The 20,326-nt window shown below is 39.9% G+C and overlaps 1 protein-coding gene across 1 annotated transcript in view; it reads left to right on the top strand.

Annotated features, from left to right (window-relative positions):
- The first annotated feature begins 12,116 nt into the window (after positions 1-12,116).
- Positions 12,117-20,326, top strand: part of ADAM22 (ADAM metallopeptidase domain 22) — a 339,260-nt gene continuing 331,050 nt past the window's right edge. Inside the window, exons 1-2 of the mRNA XM_042780809.1 lie at positions 12,117-12,189; positions 12,668-12,828. Coding sequence (XP_042636743.1) covers positions 12,117-12,189; positions 12,668-12,828 — 234 coding nt within the window. The remainder of the gene's footprint in view (positions 12,190-12,667; positions 12,829-20,326) is intronic.

Genomic DNA, 20,326 nt, shown 5'->3' with positions numbered 1-20,326 from the left:
TAGATTGCCCCATCTTCCTTCCGAGGAGTGGCTGGTGGGTTTGAACCGCCAGCCTTCTGGTTAGCAGTCAAGTGCCTTAGGCACTATGCTAGCAGGGCATAATGTACATGGTGTAGTGATTGGATAAGCAAGTCAAATAACAGTGGATGTTAGGCCTGAGCTCACCAACGTGTATTAAGTAATTTTGGGAAACTAATTTGAATGCAGAGGCTTTTCATGATTAGAACAAGTTGGTGGCCCAAGGAAGAATATCTAAAGACAATTGTAAGCTCAAGCCTGATAAAAGAAACTTGCTATCTAGAAGTTCCAAGGCAACCCTCATTAATAAGGATGCTAGGGAGAGGAAAACAGGTGGATGGTAGGAATAACTCTGGAAGATAAATTTAGATACTGCAGCTGCTATCCACAGAATTGAGGGAGAGTGAACAATGAAGAAACTTAGGAACTTCAAGGAGTCCTCTCACAAATCCAGACCTTTGAAGAGAGGTGTGAATGCCACAGAAGCATCGCCAGTGGTGAAGAAATTCACCAAGAAATTTGAATTTGTCCATATTATTTTCAGTATCCTTTGTGAAAACCACAATTCAAAGCTATCAATTCTTCTCTGGTCTTCCTTATTATTGTCTGCTCCCACATGCAAATAAGGTGATTCAAAATACCATGGCTTGGGTTAGGCTTACCTTAGTCTTTAAAGTGACATCTTTGCTCTTCAATGCTTTAAAGAGGTCTTTTGCAGCGCATTTGTCCCATGCATTTGATTTCTTGACTGCTGCTTCCATTGGTATTGATTGTGGATCCAAGTAAAATTAAATCTTTGGCAACCTCAATCTTTTCTCCATTTATCATGATGTTGCTTAGCAGTCCAGATGTGAGGTTTTTTTTTTTGTTTGTTTGTTTGTTTTTTAATATTCAGGTATAATCCATACCAAAAACTGAAGTCTTTGATCTTCATCAGTAATGCTTCAAGTGCTCTTCAATTTCAGCAAGCAAGATTGTGTCATCTGCATATTACAGGTTGTTAAAGAATCTTCCTCAAATCCTGATGCCATGTTCTTCATATAATCCAGCTCTTCTGATTATTTGGTTAGTATACAGATGGAATAAGTATGGTGAAACAAGTGCTGACACGTGCCCTTCCTGATTTTAAACATGAGTTATTCCCTTGTTCTGCTCAAATGACAGTCTCTTGGTCTATGTACAGGTTCCTCATGAGCATAATTAAGTGTTTGGAAATTCACATTCTTTGCAAATCATAATTTGTTATGATCCACATAGTTGCATGCCTTTGCATAGTCAATAAAACACAGGTAAACATCTTTCTGGTATTTGTTTTCAGCCAAGATCCATCTGACGTCAGCAGTGATATCCCTCGCTCCACGTCCTCTTCTGAAGGATGTGGAGCTTGCATCTCTGAAAGTTCCCTGCCAATATACTGCTGCTTTTTTTGAATTCATCAAAATTTTACTTGTGTGTGATATTAATGATATTGTTTGATAAATCCCACATTCTGTTGGATCACCTTTCTTTGGAATGGGCACAAATATGGGTCTCTTCTAATCAGTTGGCCAGGCAGCTGTCTTCCAAATTTCCTGGAATAACTGAGTAAGTGCCTCCAGAACTGCATCCGTTTGTTGAAACATCTCAATGGGTATTCTGTCAATTCCTGAGCCTTGTTTTTCACCAATTCCTCCAGCTTCAGTGTTGCGTGGACTTCTTCCTTCAGGACCACTGGTTCTTGATCATTTGCTACCTCCTGAAATGACTGAATGTTGACCAATTCTTTTCAGTACAGTGACTCTGCATATTCCTTCCATCTTCTTTTGATGGTTCCCACATCATTCGATATTTTGTCCATAGAATCCTTCAATATGGCAACTCAAGGCTTAAATTTTTTCTTCAGTTCTTTTAGCTTGAGAAAGGCTGAACATGTTATTCTCTTTGGTTTTCTAATTCCAGGTCTTTGCACATTTCATTATAATACTTTACTCGTCTTCTTGTGCTGCCCTTTGAAATCTTCTGTTCAGCTCTTTTATTTCAACAATTCTTCCTTCAGCTTTAGCTACTCTCCATTCAAGAGCAAGTTTCACTCTATTCTGACATCCATTCTGGTCTTTTCTTCCTTTCCTGTCTTTTTAATGACCTTTAGCTTTCTTCATGTATGATGTTCTTGATGTCATCCCATAACTCATCTGGTCTTGACAATTCCTGTATCACCAGGCAGGGCAAAGAAGGTGGATTTGGACTTGAAAGACAATATATAAATAACTGGCACAATCTGCCAATAAGACATAGTTTTCAACAATAAGTTACAGCTTTTCATTCATATTTTTTCATTCTGTTTTTTCCTTTGCAGTTGAATGCATAATAAGACATAATTTATCACTTCAAATCAAGAGTCTGATTGAAGCTAAAGATTTACTATTTCAGCCCACCTAAAGATGTCCATATTTTAAAAAAATTACTTTTTTTTTTTATTATTGTTAAGTGCCATCGAGTCATCTCCAACTCATAGTGACCCTATGCACAGCAGAATGAAACACCACCTGGTTCTGAACCAGCTCCACAATTCTTGCTACACTTGAGCCCATCACCGCTGCTACCATGTCAATCCACCTGGTTGAGGGTCTTCCCCTCTTTCATCGACCCTCCACCCTACAAAGCATGATATCCTTCTCCAAGGAATGGTCCCTTCTGACAACATGACCAAAGTATGTGAGACGAAGTCTGGCCATTCTTGCCTCCAAGGAGCATTGTGGCTGCACTTCCTCTAGGACAGACCTGTTAGTTCTTTTAGAAGCCCACGGTCTTTTCAGCATTCTTCACCAACACCACAGCTCAAAAGCATCAACTCTTCTTCGGTCTTCCTTATTCATTGTCCAGCTCTCACATGGATATGAGGCAATTGAAAATACCATGGCTTGTGTCAGGTGTACCTTAGTCCTCAAGGAGACATCTTTGCTCTTCAGCATTTGAAAGAGGTCCTTTGCAGCCAATTTGCCCAGTGCTATACGTCATCTGGCTCAGAAGGAAGATGGGGCAATCTACTTCCATAGTGATACTGCCTCAGAAACCCAAGGAGGGGTTGCTATGAGTTGGGTCTGACTCGATGGCACATAACAACAACAACAACATATGTCGTCTGATGTCCTGACTGCTGCTTTCATTAGTGTCTATTGTAGATCCAAGCAATGTGAAGTCTTTGACAACTTCAATCTTTTTTCCATCTATCATAATGCTGCTTATAGATCCAGTTGTGAGGATTTTTGTTTTCTAAGTGTATATAATTATTATTACATATAAGTACTATGTCTTTCAATTATTCGTTTCATTATATTTTATTTTTCATTCATTTTCATTGTAATATTAGTAATAATATATTGCTATATTATTAGCTCACTGGAAGAGATTCTTATTTGTGACCATTCTAAAAAAAGGTGATCCAACAAAATGTGGAAATTATCAAACAATATAATTAATATTACATTTAAATAAAATTTTTGCTGAAAATAAGTAAAAAATGGTTGCAGCACTGTATCAACAGGGAACTGCCAGAAATTCAAGGTGGATTCAGAAGAGGGCTTGGAACAAGGGATATCATTGCTGATGTCAGATGGATCTTGGCTAAAAGCAAATACCAGAAATATGGGTACCTGTTTACTATTCACTGTGCAAAGGCACATAACTGTGTGGATCATAACAAATTATGTAAAACATTGCAAAGAATAGGAATTCCAGAACACTTAATTGTGCTCATGAGGAATTTGTACATAGACCAAGAGGCAGTTGTTTGAACAGAACAAGAGGATACTATGTGGTTTAAAATCAGGAAAGGTGTGCAGCAGGGTTGTATCCTTTCACCATATTTGTTCAATCTGTATGCTGAACAAATAATCTGAAAAGCTGGACTGTATGCACCAGAACGAAGTATCAGGATTGGTGCAAGACTCATCAACAACCTATAATATGCAGATGACCCAACCTTGTTTGTGGAAAGTGAAGAAGGCTTGAAGCACTTATTGATAAATATCAAAGACTACCGTCTTCGGTATGGATTACACCTCAACATAAAGAAAACAACAGTCCTCAGAACTGGACCCATAGGCAACATCACAATAAATGGAGAAAAGATCAAAGTTGTCAAGGATTTCATTTTGCCTGGATCCATGATCAACACCTATGGAGGCACCAATGAAGAAATCAAATGATGTATTGCATTGTGCATATGTGCTGCAAAAGACCTCTTCAAAGTTTTAAAGAGCAAAGATGTCACTTTGAAGACTAAGGTGTACCTGATGGAAGCCATGGTATTCTCAGTACCCTCATATGTATGTGAAAGTTGGACAATGAGTAAGGCAGACCACAGAATTGATGCATTTGAATGTAGTGTTGGAGAAGAAATACCGAAAATACCATGGGCTGACAAAAGGATGAACAAATTTGTCTTAGAAGAAAGATAGCCTGTATGATCTTTAGAAGAGAAAATGGCCAGACCTCATCTCATATACTTTAGTCATATTGTCAGAAGGGACCAATTCCTGGAGAAGGATACTATGCTTGGTAAATTAGAGGGTCAGAGAAAAAGAGGAAAACCCTCAACGAGATGGATTGACATAGTGGCTGTCACAGTGGGCTCAAGCATAGCAACAATTAGGACCTGGTGGAGTTTTGTGCCGTTGTACATGGGTCATTATCAGTCAGAGCTGACTCAACAGCACCTAACAACATATTGAGTATGTGTATTATTAGTACTAAGTCATTTTTACATTTCTACTTCTTTTTAAATAAGAGCAAAATATAAATACTGAAATAATATATTGTGAAAAGTAGTGACTGATACACGCAATGTCCTAAAATTTGAGGTTAATAACATATGTATGTTGTTAGGTGCCATCGAATTGGACCTGACTCATAGTGACCCCTCCTTGGGTTTCCGAGGCAGTAGCACTATGGAAGTAGATTGCCCAACCTTCTTTCCGAGGAGTGGTTGGTGGGTTTGAACCGCCAGCTTTCTGGTTAGCAGTCAAGTGCCTTAGGCACTACGCTACCAGAGCTCCTCATATATGTATTTATGTGTGTGTGAACATATATATGTATATATACACATTTACATGTACACACACACACACACACACAAGAGTAAAGGTGTAGCCAAAGCACACTTTGTCAAAGAGATTCAAAAGATCTTCTCTTCTATTAGAAGAACTGTGTACATTTCAATTAACATGTTATTTTTTCATGTTCAAGAATCTTAGCATCTTGCCTTTATCGTATCTCCTAGTATATGTGTATGTGCTCTGGTGGTGATGTGGTCAAGGACTGGGCTGCTAACCAAAAGGTTGGTGGTTTGTACCCACCCACCACTCGTGGCAGAAAGATGAGGGAGTCTGCTTCCATAAAGATTTAAAACCAAAACCAAAGTCACTACCGTGGAGTCAATCCCAACTCATAGTGACCCCTCCTTGGGTTTCTGACGCATTATCTCTATGGAAGTAGATTGCCCAACCTTCCTTCTGAGGAGTGGCTGGTTGGTTTGAACCACCAGCCTTCTGGTTAGCAGTCAAATGCCTTAGGCACTATGCCATCACAGCTCCCCTATAAAGATTTATTGTTGTTGTTATGTGCCATTGAGTTGGACCTGACTCATAGAGACCCCTCCTTGAGTTTCTGAGGCAGTATCACTAAGGAAGTAGATTGCCCAACCTTCCTTTTGAGGAGTGGCTGGTGGGTTTGAACTGCCAGCCTTCTGGTTAGCAGTCAGGGACCTTACGCTACCAGAGCTCTCCCATAAAGATTTGCAGCCTTGAAAATGCTACTTTGTCCCATTGGGTCGCTATGAGTTGGAATCAACTGATGGCAGTGGGTTGGTTGATTGGTTAATACATGTGTAGTTTGCTTCCAGTTCTTAGCATAATATAAAACAAATTCTTTTTTGTTTGCAAGGTTATACTGAAAAGATATCTGTTAAAAAATATAGTTTAATTTCTTTTGTTTTTGTTTGTTGCCATTGAGTTGGCCCATTACTCATGGTGATGCCATGTGCAACAGAGCAAAATACTGCCTGATTATCTCCATGATCAGCTGTGGATCTGATCGTGGGATCCATATTTTCATTGGCTGATTTTTGGAAGTAGATGGCAGGCCTTTCTTTCCAGTCCATCTTATTCTGGAAGCTCTGTTTCTGTTCTGCATCATAGCAACACTCAGTCCTCCACTTACAGACAGGTGGTGGCTGTGCATGAGATGAACCAGCCAGAAAATGAACTTTGGTCTCCCAAATAAACCACCCAAACCCAACCCACTGCCACAGAGTTGATTCCGGCTCACAACGACCCTATAGAACAGATTCATACTGCCCCATAGAGTTTCCAAAGCTGTATCTTTACAGAAACAGTCTGCCTTACCTTCCTCCCACAGAGGCTGATGGGTTCGAATCACCCACCTTTTGGTTAGCAGCCTTAACCACTGCACCACCAGAGTCACCCACATGGAAGGCGAGAATTCTACCACTGAACAACCACTGTCTCTTTTTTTTTTTCTCACTGACTTAGAAATCATAGAGGCTATTGCATTTTGGCTTTTCACACAAACACATATACATATATTCTTTCTGGTCAGAATACACATATTTTTAACAAAAAAAATTTTATAAGTTAAACATTTTTTTAAAAGAACAGTGGAAGCTTCATATTGTCGATAAATGATTTTTCCATACAGACAAACATTTTTGAGGTCTTGAGATCTATGAAAACCATTTAAAATTTTTTAAGGTGAATATTTTTAAACACAACAAAAATATAGAGATTAGTGTAAATGAATCCTCAATTATCCTTCACCCAATCTCTACAATTACCAACATTTTGCTATAAAAAAATCATTTAATGGGAGGGAAAGGGAGGGATTAATTTAGGGCTAGTTGGGGCTTATACGCTGACACGGGTAGGGGGAGGGATATACGGGAAGGATATATGACCACCACGATTACATTGGGAAATGAGAGGACACCGAACTGTGCTCATAAGAGATAGATAACAGATGTTAAAACCAACCAATGTGTCCACAATACCACATTGCCATTAACACCAAACACTGGGCTATACAGATAAACATATAAACACCTGAGATGATCAGACAGGGGTCAGTGAATAGAGGTATACTCTAGGAGGGAGCTCTGGTAGAATAGTGGCTAAGTCACTTGCCCGCTAATCAGACGGCTGGCGGTTCAAACCCACCAGCCACTCCTCGGAAGGAAGGTTGGGCAATCCTACTTCCTTAGTGATACTGCCTCGGAAACCCAAGGAGGGGTCGCTATGAGTTGGGGCCGACTTGATGGCACATAACAACAACAACAACTAGACCAAGGATAGACTCAGTTGAGGCTAATCTTATACAGATACCAGTGATACAAAATACCTGCAGTCCTTACAGAAACAATAGAAGACAAACACAGAGTAATCCCTCACGGACATCCCAACACTATGGGAGAGAGATCCAATAGAGCTACTACCTCAGGATCATAGTACTGGGGTATACCAGACTCAATTGGCACAACAAAATACATAAAAAGCATTGCTCCACATCCTACATTGGTGAGTAGCGACTGGGGTTTTAAAAGCTTTCAAAGCAGCCATCTAGGATGCAGCTAATGGTCTCCCAGCATTGGAAGAAGAATGCACACACACACACACACAAAAAGGGCATTTAGAAGCAATCAGCTCTAGGACATGATGGCCCTCAAGACCAGAAGAACTGGATGGTGCCCAGCTACCAATGCGAACCACTCAGGAAAGGATCAAATCTGGAAATCCTGGATCGAGTGAGAGGGAAAACATAGAACAAAATCCCAAAACTCAATAATGACCAGAATTACTGGTCAGATGAAGTCTGGTGAGACTCCCAATACTATGGCCCTGAAATACATTCGGCGCCCGGAATAAAACTCACCCCCAGGGGCAGGCTCTCAGCCCAATGGTTAGCAGATGTACACGCAGACCACTCAACCCACACACTCAATGGTAATGCATCCCCTAAAGCATAAACCATGGGACACCAAAGGACCAACATTCAAACTGAGGAAATGCAGGACAAACAGGAGTGCATGATTATGAGGGGCACAGGAGGAGTGTTGCAGGGTAGGGAGGGGAGGAGACTGGGTTGGGGTTGGACATGGTGAATGGGGAATGAAACTAAATGTACGCGTGACTTTGAATGTAAAACAAGGTCTTAAAATAAAAAAAAAAAAAATCATTTAACAATTTAACTAGCCTATAAAAATTTGTAGCAATTTAAAGTTCTGAAGTCACAGCCCTCAGACTTCAGAAGAGCTGAAAACACAGGAAGATAACTCATCGATTTTTTTTTTCCCTTTTTACATATTAATTAATATATTTGGGTGGAAATTCACAGAGCAAATTAGTTTTCTATTCAACAATTAATACACATTTTGTTTTGTGATATTAATTGCAATCCCCATAATGTAACAACAGCACCCCTCCCACTTTGTCCCTGTGTTTATCATTTCCTTTGTTCTTCCTTCCTACCCTTTCTGCTTTTTGGGCTTTATTCTGGGGCAAATGCTGCCCTTTTGATCTCGTATGCTTGATATTTCAAATAAGTGTGTGCCTTCCTAATGTTATTGTTCATCCCTTAGGCCTGTCTATTGTCTGGCTGAAAAGTTGAGATACAGGTTAGCATGTAACTCACCCTTATTAAAGGAGAGTTATTCAGAGTTCAAAATAACAAACACATGACTGGCTTAGGCAAAAATTATTGAATAATTTTCATGTCATCAGTCATTCCTTTCCTCTTCTATTTAATGCTACTTTTCAGAGTAGCAATAAAAACAATTTTTTTAGCTGTCATCTCACTCTCCTCCATATCTGAAATCTCATCTTTATGGTAAATTAGAAATGTTCCTTTTATTCAGAGCCCCTCTTTATTTTTAATAGCTTTATTGAGGTTAAATTTACATATCATTCAACATACAGTTCAATGATTTTCAGAAAATGTACAGAGTTGTGCAACCGTTACTACAATCCAATTTTTTAAGATTTCAATTGCTCCCAAAAGTGCTCCTCTCTTTTAATGCCATTTATGCTGTAATGTGACAGGAAATGGGGTGATCCGGGGGCTTCAGTGGTGGATAGATGTGGTTTACCTCCTGCGGTTCCATTGCTATCTTTATTTTACTCTCCCCTTGAGGGTCATTGTGATAGAATCTGTCTACCACAGTTCCTCAACAGCATGTTCCCTATGAACAAGCACCTTTAAGATTCTTAGAATGTACCATCCTCTTCATGTTTTGAGCTTTTTCTGCCTAAGGGTAGCTTTAGTCCACAAAAGGAATAGCTACCATTACTTGAATTTGATTAGCATTAAATATGGTAACTTGTAACTTTAAAAGTTCTCCTTCAAGCTTTTAGATTCAGTTTACAGTCTTATTTTCTAATAAAAATAAGATGATAATTTTTACATGTTCTTTCATTTACATTAGAAGGAGCTTTGGTGGCGCTATGGTTAAAGCATTGGGCTGTTAACCAAAAGGTCGGGGGTTTGAATCTACCAGCCGCTTCATGGTAGAAAGATGAGGCAGCCTGCTTCTGCTAAGATTTACAGTCTTGGAAATCCTATGGGCTGTTCCACTCTGTCCTATAGGGTTGGTGTGAGGAATGGCAGTGGGTTTGGTTTGGTTTGATTTACATTCAATTAATTCATAAACTTGATAGAACAAATTTCCCCAAATATTAAACACTATATATTAACTAATGAAAAACAATTTGAAATGTAATACTTGATTCTCTCAAACATGTCAAACACTTAATCATTCAACTTGTAAATTTAACCAACCATATTTTCTTGAGCTCCTTAAAAGAAAACTATTTTAGTTTATATCAGGCTGAGAACTTAAGTCTATGAAATTATTTTAAATATTTCAAATATCTTAAAAGTAAAAGTATAAAAGAATGTACCTAGAGCAGCACAATAATCACAAAGCCTGTATAATTAATTCTTCCAACTAATTGAACTTGGCTAAAAATTTGGGTCCATGATGTGAGGAAAAGGGCTTTTCTAGACTCTTGAGTTCTAATTCTCTTTTACAGTAGCAATTATGTGATTCCCTGGATTATGCTCTGGTGGCCTAGTGTCTAAGGCATTTGACTGCTAACCAGAAGGCTGGCAGTTTAAACCCACCAGCCATTCCTTGGAATGAAGGTTGGGCAATCTACTTCCGCAGTGATAACCACGTCAGAAACTCAAGAAGGGGTCGCTATGAGTCAGAGCCACCTTGATGGCACTGCGTTTGGTTTTTGTTTTGGAATGAAATCTGTTACCACTTACAGTATCAATTCGTGGTACAACTGTATCTCACTGAGTTGAAGATTTTGAGGAAACTTTAGTGAGATGTGGTGACCAGAACATCATAGGATGATCTCTTAAGGTAAACTTTAGGGTCAGAAAGATGAGAGTCTGAAACCATTAAATACTTAATTTTGGACACAACACTTTATTTGCAACATTGGCATCACTGGAGTGTATTCTCAGATCATCATGATGGTATGGGGAGCTGAAACCATGTCACATGACTTTTCCCTGGGAAGAAACAAAGCATCTTCAAGTATTTTTAGAGCCTCATGGGGGAGAGGGATAGGTTCTTTTTTATTTTCTAAGGAGATCCAGAATTAAGACGCAAGTTACATAAACACAGTTTTCAATTAGGGAAATATGGAAAACTCAGATTTGAAAGCAGGGGATGCAGGTCTCAGTTTAATTATGACTAGCCACAGGCACTTACATTCTAGAAGTCAGTGCTATCTGAACTTTTTGCAACGTTGGAAGTGTTCTTTATCTTTGCTGTCCAATATGGGAGCGACTGGTTACAGTATTTGGAAGGCACAGGTCTAAACCTTAATTTCCTTCTTTCTAAAATAGGAATTAAATACTTATCAAAATTATCAAATACTTATCAAATTATTGATCCCAGGATCAAATGACAATATGTGAGCTCCGAAAAACATTATACGTTAATTATGTTGATAATTATTTTGTTTCATCCTGAATTATTTATAACATTTGGAATGAGAGGTAAATGGAATAAGCAGCCTGAGAAAGTAAAGTTCCCCACGTTTGATACTCAAATACAGGATTGCAGGAGGCAGACATTAGCCAAACAACAAAAACATCTTGGGTAGTCGCACTAAATCCAACTCATCCTTAAAGTCTCTTCTAAGATCTTCCCTTCCGGAGGTGGTTCTCCCTAACGCCTGTGTTTTGGATTAGAATGCCCTCCTCAAAAAACCAATGCTACTTTTCACTTCGTAGTGTTAAAAGACATTCTGTTTACGCGACTGCATGTGAGAGTAGGCGCTTATGTTCCTGTCGTGCAGGGTTGTGTCCTCTGCGCTTGATCAACCACTTGGCACGTAACAGATTTTCAATCAATATGTGGAATGATTAATTAACCGTGTAAATTAATACTGTCTGAGTATCGTTCCCTGATAATAATTTAAGTAACTACTAAACTGTGGGGAACATTCTTACATTTCTTTGCTGCCAATAAGGGTGACTTCCGGCTCTCTGAGCAGAGGTGGGAAATCCTCGATGCCCTGTAGCTGACTAGCAAGCACCTCTCTTTGGCCCTTCTTCCTCCTGACTGCAGGATGTCGAGCACCTAGCGTTCACGAGGTCGCTACAGTCTGCGTCGTCGTCAAGGCGAGCACAACGTGGTGAGGGAACTACATTTCCCATCTGACTCTCCTTGCGCGCGCCTCTGCCCATGCGGGGGGCGAGTGCACCGGCAGCTCGTTCCCTGCTGAGCCCTCTTCGCCTGGCTGAGCCTTTGCCAGGGGATGAGGTGGGAGGCGCTAGAAACCACTTAGCTACAGCCAACCGCCCAGTGCAGCACTTGCTTGCTCCCCCCGCCAGCGGAAGCGCCCGCGGAGCACAATGCAGCACTGAGGCATCGCGGCGGTGGAGGCTGCAGCGCAGCGACCGCAGTAGCGCTGGGCCGGGGCTGGGAGGGGGCTTCCGAGGCAAGCCTGGGGGCGCCGACCAAGGCAGCTAGACCCAGCTGCCCATGAGAAGCTGAGCGTCTGCGGCGGGGTGGGCTGACAGCCAGCACCATGCAGGCGGCAGCGGCTGCGCCCGTGCTCTTCTTGCTGCTCTGCGCCTTGCCCGCGCGGTGCGGCCGGGCAGGTAAGTTCTTCCCCATCTGTGACTGCGGGACCGGTCATTTCCCGTGAATTGCTGGACCTTTCAGGCTCACGGAGAAGAACACCCCTGTTTCCCGAGTGCGCGGGAAGATTTTTATTTGGAAGGGTGGCGAGAGGTGGTGCAAAAATGTGTGTGTGTGTGTGTGTGTGTGTCGCGGGGGGGGGGGCGCACGGATGTTTTTAGACGCTTTCGGTCACATGCCTCTTTTTCTTCCGAAGAATGGAGAGGGTGGGGAAAGAGGTGCCCTGCTGCTGGGCCCCGACCCTGGATGCTCTCTGAGATGAGCTGGTCCTAGGCTCTCCGATTGGTGTCTCTGCGTCTTTCCCAGCTGAGGTCGCGGAGGGAGGAGGCGGTGGGGTTTTCGTAGAGGAGAAATAGGACTGCTGCATGGACGAGTGTGGGTCAGGATGGTATCCTCTCTTTTCTCCCTGCTGCCTTCTGCCCTTCTTCCTGCCTGCAGGAGACGCCTCGTTGACTGAGCTGGAGAGGAGGAACGACAACCGCTTCCTGGAGCGCCAGAGCATCGTGCCGCTCCGGCTCATCTACCGCTCCAGCAGCGAGGACGAAACTCGGCACGACGCGCTCGACACGCGGGTGCGGGGCGACCCCGGGGGCCCGCAGGTGAGAGGCGCGGCCGGGTTGAGGGGTGTCTTCCTCGCGGCCTGGCCCCCTTGCGACCCCACGTTTGTTCTGTTGCCCCGGAGACGCAGAGTCTTTGGTGAAATGAGCGCAGTCCTAATGCGAGTCATGCAAGGCTTGACTTTCCCTGTACAGAAAGAGAAAGGAAAAGGGGGAGAAAGAAATTACCAGAGGAAGCACAGGCCGGGAGCTTTGCTCCATGTTGACTTTGTGAGAGATGCCCCTAGCAGTCACCCAGAGCAAAGAGGCAGACCCCCTCACTGCTGTCAAGCAGAAGACGTGTATGGGAAACGGAGGGGATACCGTATTTGGGCAAGGTTTGGATCATTGTTGTTGTTTTAATCCTCAAAGAGAAGACTATATTAGGGATTTATCCCAAGGTGGTTCAGTAGAAAAATTTCCGGAAAACAAAGTTAGATATCCCTAATGAAACTAAACCGTAAAAATAAGCTGAATTGTACGATTCTTAGCAGAGTCTGATTTGTGCACACCAGAGGTGTGCCCCCCAGTTTTATCTCCAGAAAGACTCTTTCGTCTTTGGTAGCATTCCTCTACTATTCCTATAATTAGGGCTGTGTTGTTTTTTGGACATTTAGAAATTATGTTAAAAAAATCTAAGGTGACCATTGCGCTCACACTTAGATCAATATTGCATATCCAAATATAACTGGAAATTATTTTGAATTTACTGGTTAACTTCAGGAAAAATTTTGAGGCTATGTAAGTATTTTGTGTGTTTTTATACAATAACCGGCCATTCACCCACCTAAAGTAAATATCAAGAAAGGACTTGCTCATGTAGTTGAAAATTTGTATTAGACTTTGCTAAAGGAAAGGCAGCTCTGGCAGCATAGTGGCTAAGGCACTTGACTGCTAACCAGAAGGCTGGCGGTTCAAACCCACCAGCCACTCCTTGGACGGAAGATGGGGCAATCTACTTTCATAGTGATACTGCCTCGGAAACCCAAGGGGGGGTCGGTATGAGTCGGGTCCTACTCGACGGCACATAACAACAACAACAAAGGAGAGGCAAGTTGAAGGTTTTCACATGTATAACCACTCGTTAATACTTTAGGATGTATACTGATGATGTAACAGTTATAGTAATTTGTATAAGTAAAATATGCAGAAGCAGAAAAACATTTAAATCTGTGTTTATGGTCAAATACTTAATTCTCTTAAAATTTTGTTAAAATACAACAAACACAGCACACTGCTGTGGAGTCAGATCCGACTCATAGTGACCCCTCCTTGGGTTTCTGAGGCAGTATCACTATGGAAGTAGATTGCCCAACTTTCCTTCCGAGGAGTGGCTGGTTTGAACCGCCAGCCTTCTGGTTAGCAGTCAAATGCTTTAAACCAAAAACCAAACCCACTGCCACTAAGTCATATCAACTCATAGCGACCCCTCCTTGGCTTTCTCAGGCGGTATCACTAGGGAAGTAAATTGCCCACTCCTTCTGAGGAGTGGCCTTAGGCACTATTAATTTAAAGGGCTGTAGGGAGCTCTGGTAGCCTAGTGGCTAAGGCACTTGACTGCTAACCAGAAGGCTGGCGGTTCAAACCCACCAGCCACTCCCCGGAAGGAAGATGGGGCAATCTACTTCCATAGTGATACTGCCTCAGAAACCCAAGGAGGGGTCGCTATGGGTCAGGTCTGACTCAGCGGCACATAACAACAACAACAACAACTATCCTTCAAAGTTACATTATAATAGTAGAAAATCTAACACATGCCAAACCTTTAATGAAGCGTTCTATTATTTGAATTAGTATTTGGTAAATACCTCTTTTTCTTCTCAAATTTGGGTTGCTTCCATGGTAAAACTGAAGAAGCAGGAGCACAGATTCTTTTATTTTTCATAGAGTTAGGATTATTTCTGTAGAGGAATATTCTCACAGGCACTTAGAACCATTGTGTTATAAAAAATAACAAACGTACATAAAAGTAGGCAGAATAGGGTCTAATCCCAGCTTCAGCAATTAACAACCCATAGTTAATCTTGTTTTATCTATCACCTTACCTATATTCTTCCCCTTCCTGTATTCTGAAGTATATTGCAGACATCATTGCATTAAAAGAAAAATTCAGTATATACCTGAAAGGTATATATTCTTTCTCTCTCTCTCTATATATAGATATGTATTCTTAAAAAAATATAACCGTAATATTATTACATCTTAAAAAAAGAAAATTAGAGTGATTCCTTGATAACATGAGATATCCAGTCTTCAAATTCCCAGTTGTGGGTATGTATGCATTATGTTTGTTTGTTTGAATTAGGATCCAAATAATGCTACAAATTGCTATTAGTTGATTTGTGTGTGTTTTGTTTTTGAAGTATTTTTTTATCATATAGTTTTTGCCCTTCCATTTTCTTGAATTTATTCTTTTCGAGACATGGGTTGTCCTGTAAAGTTTCCCATAGTTTGGATTTTGCTGATATAGTGAGCGCTTTAAAACAAATTACAAGAGTTTACTGGAAGAGGAAGGGAAACGAAAAGAAGGAGAGGAAAAGAAAAGTGCAGAAAGGAACCTGGAAGCCCCCACAGAGTTTGCCTCATGTGGGTGTGTTGTCTTCAGACATTGTAGGTCCTTCTCTGTCTTTATAAAAGACCATCCAGTTTTGGAAAACAGGCCAGTTCTCCTTTTCTCCACATATAAAGCACCATTTCTTCAGTGTTTTGGCTCACAGAGCAAAAGATACTTTGGGCCATGTACCTTCTCTTCTACAGTAACAAACCTTACAATAGGAAAGAATGATTAGCGTTTGGTGAGGTGTGGATAAATTAGTAGGGCTTAGATTAAATAGCATAAATTATTAATTCAAGTCAGAAATGAAAGTGAAGATACTGTCTTGTCATCAATGTAATTGTTACGAGAAATTCAGTGCCTGGCACGTAAGAAGTACACAGTGGTTACTGTCTGGATCACCTGGGGAGCCTTTGCATTTACCATGCTCTTTAGACTGCAATTGGAAATCGTTGACAACCAAGACTGAATCTGCCAGTTAGAGTTGGAAAGACTTGGATGCCACAGGTCAACTCTTCTTAGTTAGGAAACTAAGGAGTTCTTCCTGCATTTTGGTATTTCTAGTTTCCCTGAAAGCTGCCATTGAGACCCAAAAACCTATGTTGATATTATATGATCCTTGTTATTTCTTTGGGCATAAGTTTTTGGTGGTATCTTTCCTTGGCCATTCAGTAAATGTAATTTTTGGGATCTTAGATACCCATATATGTTTCTAGCAACTTCTTTTCTACTTCACAAATAAAATCAAGGTGGTTTTCCAGTTATAAAAAATCCACTGCCGTCAAGTTGATTCTGACTCATGGTGACCCCCGTTGGGTTTCCAAGATAGTAAGTCTAAGTAGATTGCCCTATCTTCCTTCTGCAGAGTGGTTGATGGGTTTGAACCACCAACCCTCTGGTTAACAGTCAAATGGCTTAGGCATTGCACCACACACACACACACAGATGAGTGGGAGATAGATGAGTGAATGGGCAGTTATACTCTGTCATTGTGTATTTTGCTGGAGGAGATCACAGAGAACCATGGGAACATAGAAGACTCTATTTAACAAGGTGGGCAATCAAGGAGGGCTTTTGTAGAACAGTGATGTTTGAGTTATGTATTGAGGATAAGTAGGAATCGTCCAGGTTCCAGGTTAAAGGTGGGGAGGAGGGCATATCAAAGAGCTTGGACAAAGACATAGGAATACAGAGTCAGGACGTCATTCATTCATTTGTTCATTCATTTATTTATCTATTTATCTATCTATCTATCTCCAGATAGTTAGGATTTAAGGGATAGATGAAACAAAAAAAACACAAAAGTGGGGGGTAGGTGCTACATATCTTCATGACTTGCTGAGGAATTTGGATGTTGTTCTGAAGATAGTGGGGAACCATGAAAAAGTTTCAGTAAGGAAAATTACATGACTAGATTCATGTTAATGTGAGATAATCCTAATTGTTGGAAATGAATAATTTTAATTTCAAACGGTAAGTGAATACAATTGTTTACTTTAATTCATTGGTAAATGGCAATTAGCATATTCATTGAGTTTCAGAAGAAGCTGAAAATATTGTATAGATGTGTTAATATTTATAAAGCACTTAGAATAATGCTTAGCATATAGTAAACAATTTATGACTTCGTTACATAATATTAACTCACTCAGGCTGCTTGAGTACTATTTAGAAATTTTATGACATCACTTCAATGCAAAATGGTGGCTTAATTTCCTGAGTTTAATACATTCTCAGAAGTGAAGTTTACAAATTATTCTAATTTACATAATTAGCAGAATTGCATAGTGTTAGAGATGGAAGAGACTTTAGAAATTATCTAATTTAATTCAGGAATTAGTTCTCACTTTGAAAGATCAGGTCCATTGACTGAGAGTAGGAAAATCAGGCGTGTGTTACTTAATATTAACCTATGATGGCATTTATTGTTCACGTGTCATTGTTTTTGTCCCCACGTGGGAGCAGAACACCTATATTTATGGAATCAATTTTCGTTTTGATTCTGTAGAAATGCTGGCAATTTGATTAGCATGAAATCAACATTGTTTATATGAGTCCATATTGTAAAAGTTTTCTAGCTACATAAGTCAATTACTTGAATGCATACTTTATTTTTAACTCAAGTGGAATGATTGGGTCATACTGAAAGCTTATTTTGCCATACAGTCCTAGAAATCATAATCAAAGAAATTATATTTGTGTGTGGAAAACATTGCTATCCTCTGAGTTTCCTTAGTCTGAAGCAATTTCAGTCTGCTGTAATAGCACCCAGAACTAAAATACTCAAAATATCCAGTCTGTCTGTCTTCCTACTTGAAATTAATTGTGCTGAATGAATTGTATGTTTGCAGATAAAGGGATAAAAGTTGTATTTTAACTGGATACCTATATGGACAAGATAGCACCTATTGGGTCTTACTGTTGATGTGATACCGATAATAATGTATTTGCTATGTAAATATATATATTAGAATAATCACCTTAATGATTACTCCTTTTTTTTTTCTTGACAGTCAAGTGTCTTAGATCTATTGCATCATCAAAGATAGGTGATTTAATGGATTATTTTGCTGTGATAGAAATAATGTGTTAATTTATTATTGTATAGTCATGCTATAAATTTTGTCATAATTTGTTTGTATCCAGTGATTGTATTTCCCTACAAATAGCAGACTGTTTCTGTTAGAAGCCTTTGTTGTCACTGGTGAGGTGGCCTATTTATGTTTTCACTGTCTCTTTCACTGGAAAGTGTTGTGGCTTCTCAAGGAGTCTGTAAGATGCCAGGGGCATGGATATAAATTTATAATAGTTTTGATAATCAGTCGGTAATGAATGGGAAAAAAGCAAGACGGCAAATAGTAGGTGTACTCCATTTTTATGACTATATTTATACATATGCCTGAGTGTCGTTGAGCTGTATTTAAAATTGTGCTGTTTCACTTGGGAGCACTGAGTCAGCTCGATGGTAAATTGTCTGCAGTACTGCTTCCCTGGCAGCGAAGGGCTCCTAGGAATTGTGTCTTTGGAAGTATTTTGCAAGAGTAGCACAAACATCCTGTGTGTGTGTTTTTTTTTTTTTTTTTCCAATATGCATTTGTTAAATCTAAGTAGCTCGATGTTGATAAAGTTTTGTCACCAATCAAAACTGTTCTACTGGCATTTCGAGATTTCTAGTACATTTTTCTTCTCCTCCCAACCTTCTTCTCTCATGTTAAATAGTTAAAACAAAGCAAAATTCAGAATTGTATAAGTTTTCCTTGGATTTTTGCTTTTACTCTGTGAGATCCTAATTTGTGTGTATTTCGTTTGAGTGTCTTTGAAATTCTGCCTAACAGTCTTGCTGTGTATCACTCACTACTTTACAGTAGACATGTAGAGAACTATGAATGATTCCAAGAGCTATGGGTTGATGGAAACTGTTTATAGTTGTGTTTTCTCATATTGGGAAGAATGTCAAGTGTTCTGCTATCATTTTTTGACAGTTAGAGTCCTTCTAAAAAGTGCATGAAGGGAGGCCTGCTTTCTTCTCATGACACACTGAGAGCAGGGATCTGTAAGGTCCTTAGTGCTTAGTAGATCCATTGGGGTTCAGATACAGTCAGTCATATATAACATTAGGAATCATGGATAAGCCCACAGGGAAAGAACATGCTACAGAATGGTTGTGTGTGCACGTGTGTGCACAAGAGAATGAGTCTTTGAGGGGAAAGGAAATTGGAGAAAAAGGAAATCAGAAAAAGAGAAAAATACATATAATGGTATTTACTTAATACTATTTATTTATAAAGTAAGGAATGAGCATAGGAAATGTCAGAGAAGAGGGTTAAACTTATTAATGGAAGGAACAAGTTTGGTCTCACTGTGATGGTGGTGAGTAGTTAAAGACCTGGAAGAAATAACTATAGCTGTCAATGTCTCAAAGACCCTGAGCACTAGGAAAAGCAAGGATGCTAAAATGCATTAGAAGAGAAAATAAAATAGAGAGTGATAGGAAAGAAAGTAGAGAAACAGTTGAGAAGGGAGGATACATCATTCAGGGCCTTGGTAGTCTTTGTAAGAATTTTGGTGTATACTCTGAGGTGAAAAGCCATCATTAGAGTTTGAGAAAAATGAGAGATATTATCTGATTTAGATTTGACTAGTAGCTAACTCTGACTGAGAATAACTATAAGGAAATAAAACAGTCATGATATAAGACTAGATCAAAGGTGATTGTAATAATCCTGGGCAGAGATGATGGTTACTTGGATATATTTTTAACATACAGCCAATAAGATATCCTGATGGACTTGTTGTGGGATGTAGAAAAAGGATTATTGATGAAAGGTTTTTGGAATAAGTGACAAGAAGAATGGAGTAGCCATTTGCTGCAAAGCGGATTTTATAGTATGACAGGGAATGTTGAGTCTGGTGTACGTGTAAAAAATTGAAAAGCCTATGGATGTAAGAGATGTGATTATACAATTAGATACAAGCCTACAAATCAGTGCAGAGTAGAGATTGGTATTTTAAAGCATGATTTATTAGAATTTAGATTATGTTTAAAGTCATGAGGTCTAGAAAATAATAAAAGTATGTTTTGGTAAAGAAGAAAGGTTTCAGAGCTCAGCCCTGAGGTAGAAAATTATTAAGTGATATCAAAGATGAAAATGGAGAAAGGAAGTAGACTGAGAACAGTGACAAATGATGGGGGAAAACATCAGGAAAAGATGGTGTTTTAAAACAAAGTTTTAAAAATAAAATTTCACTTCTATAAGTTGGGGAGAAAAAATTTGGCAATGACTTATCCGACAAGGGACTTACCCCTGAAATCTATGGAAAATGTCAACACCTTACCATCAAAAAGACATACAATCCACTTCAAAAGTGGACAAAGGACATGAACAGACACTTCACCAAAGAAGATACTCAGGGAGCTAAAACAACACATGAAGAAATGCTCACTAT

This window comes from Orycteropus afer, unplaced genomic scaffold (assembly GCF_000298275.1).
Source record: "Orycteropus afer afer isolate SDZICR_OR568_19922 unplaced genomic scaffold, OryAfe1.0 scaffold00063, whole genome shotgun sequence".
Classification (NCBI taxonomy): Eukaryota; Metazoa; Chordata; class Mammalia; order Tubulidentata; family Orycteropodidae; genus Orycteropus; species Orycteropus afer.
Note: the sequence above shows the minus strand (reverse complement) of the source record. Positions and strands in the feature narration are given on the sequence as shown.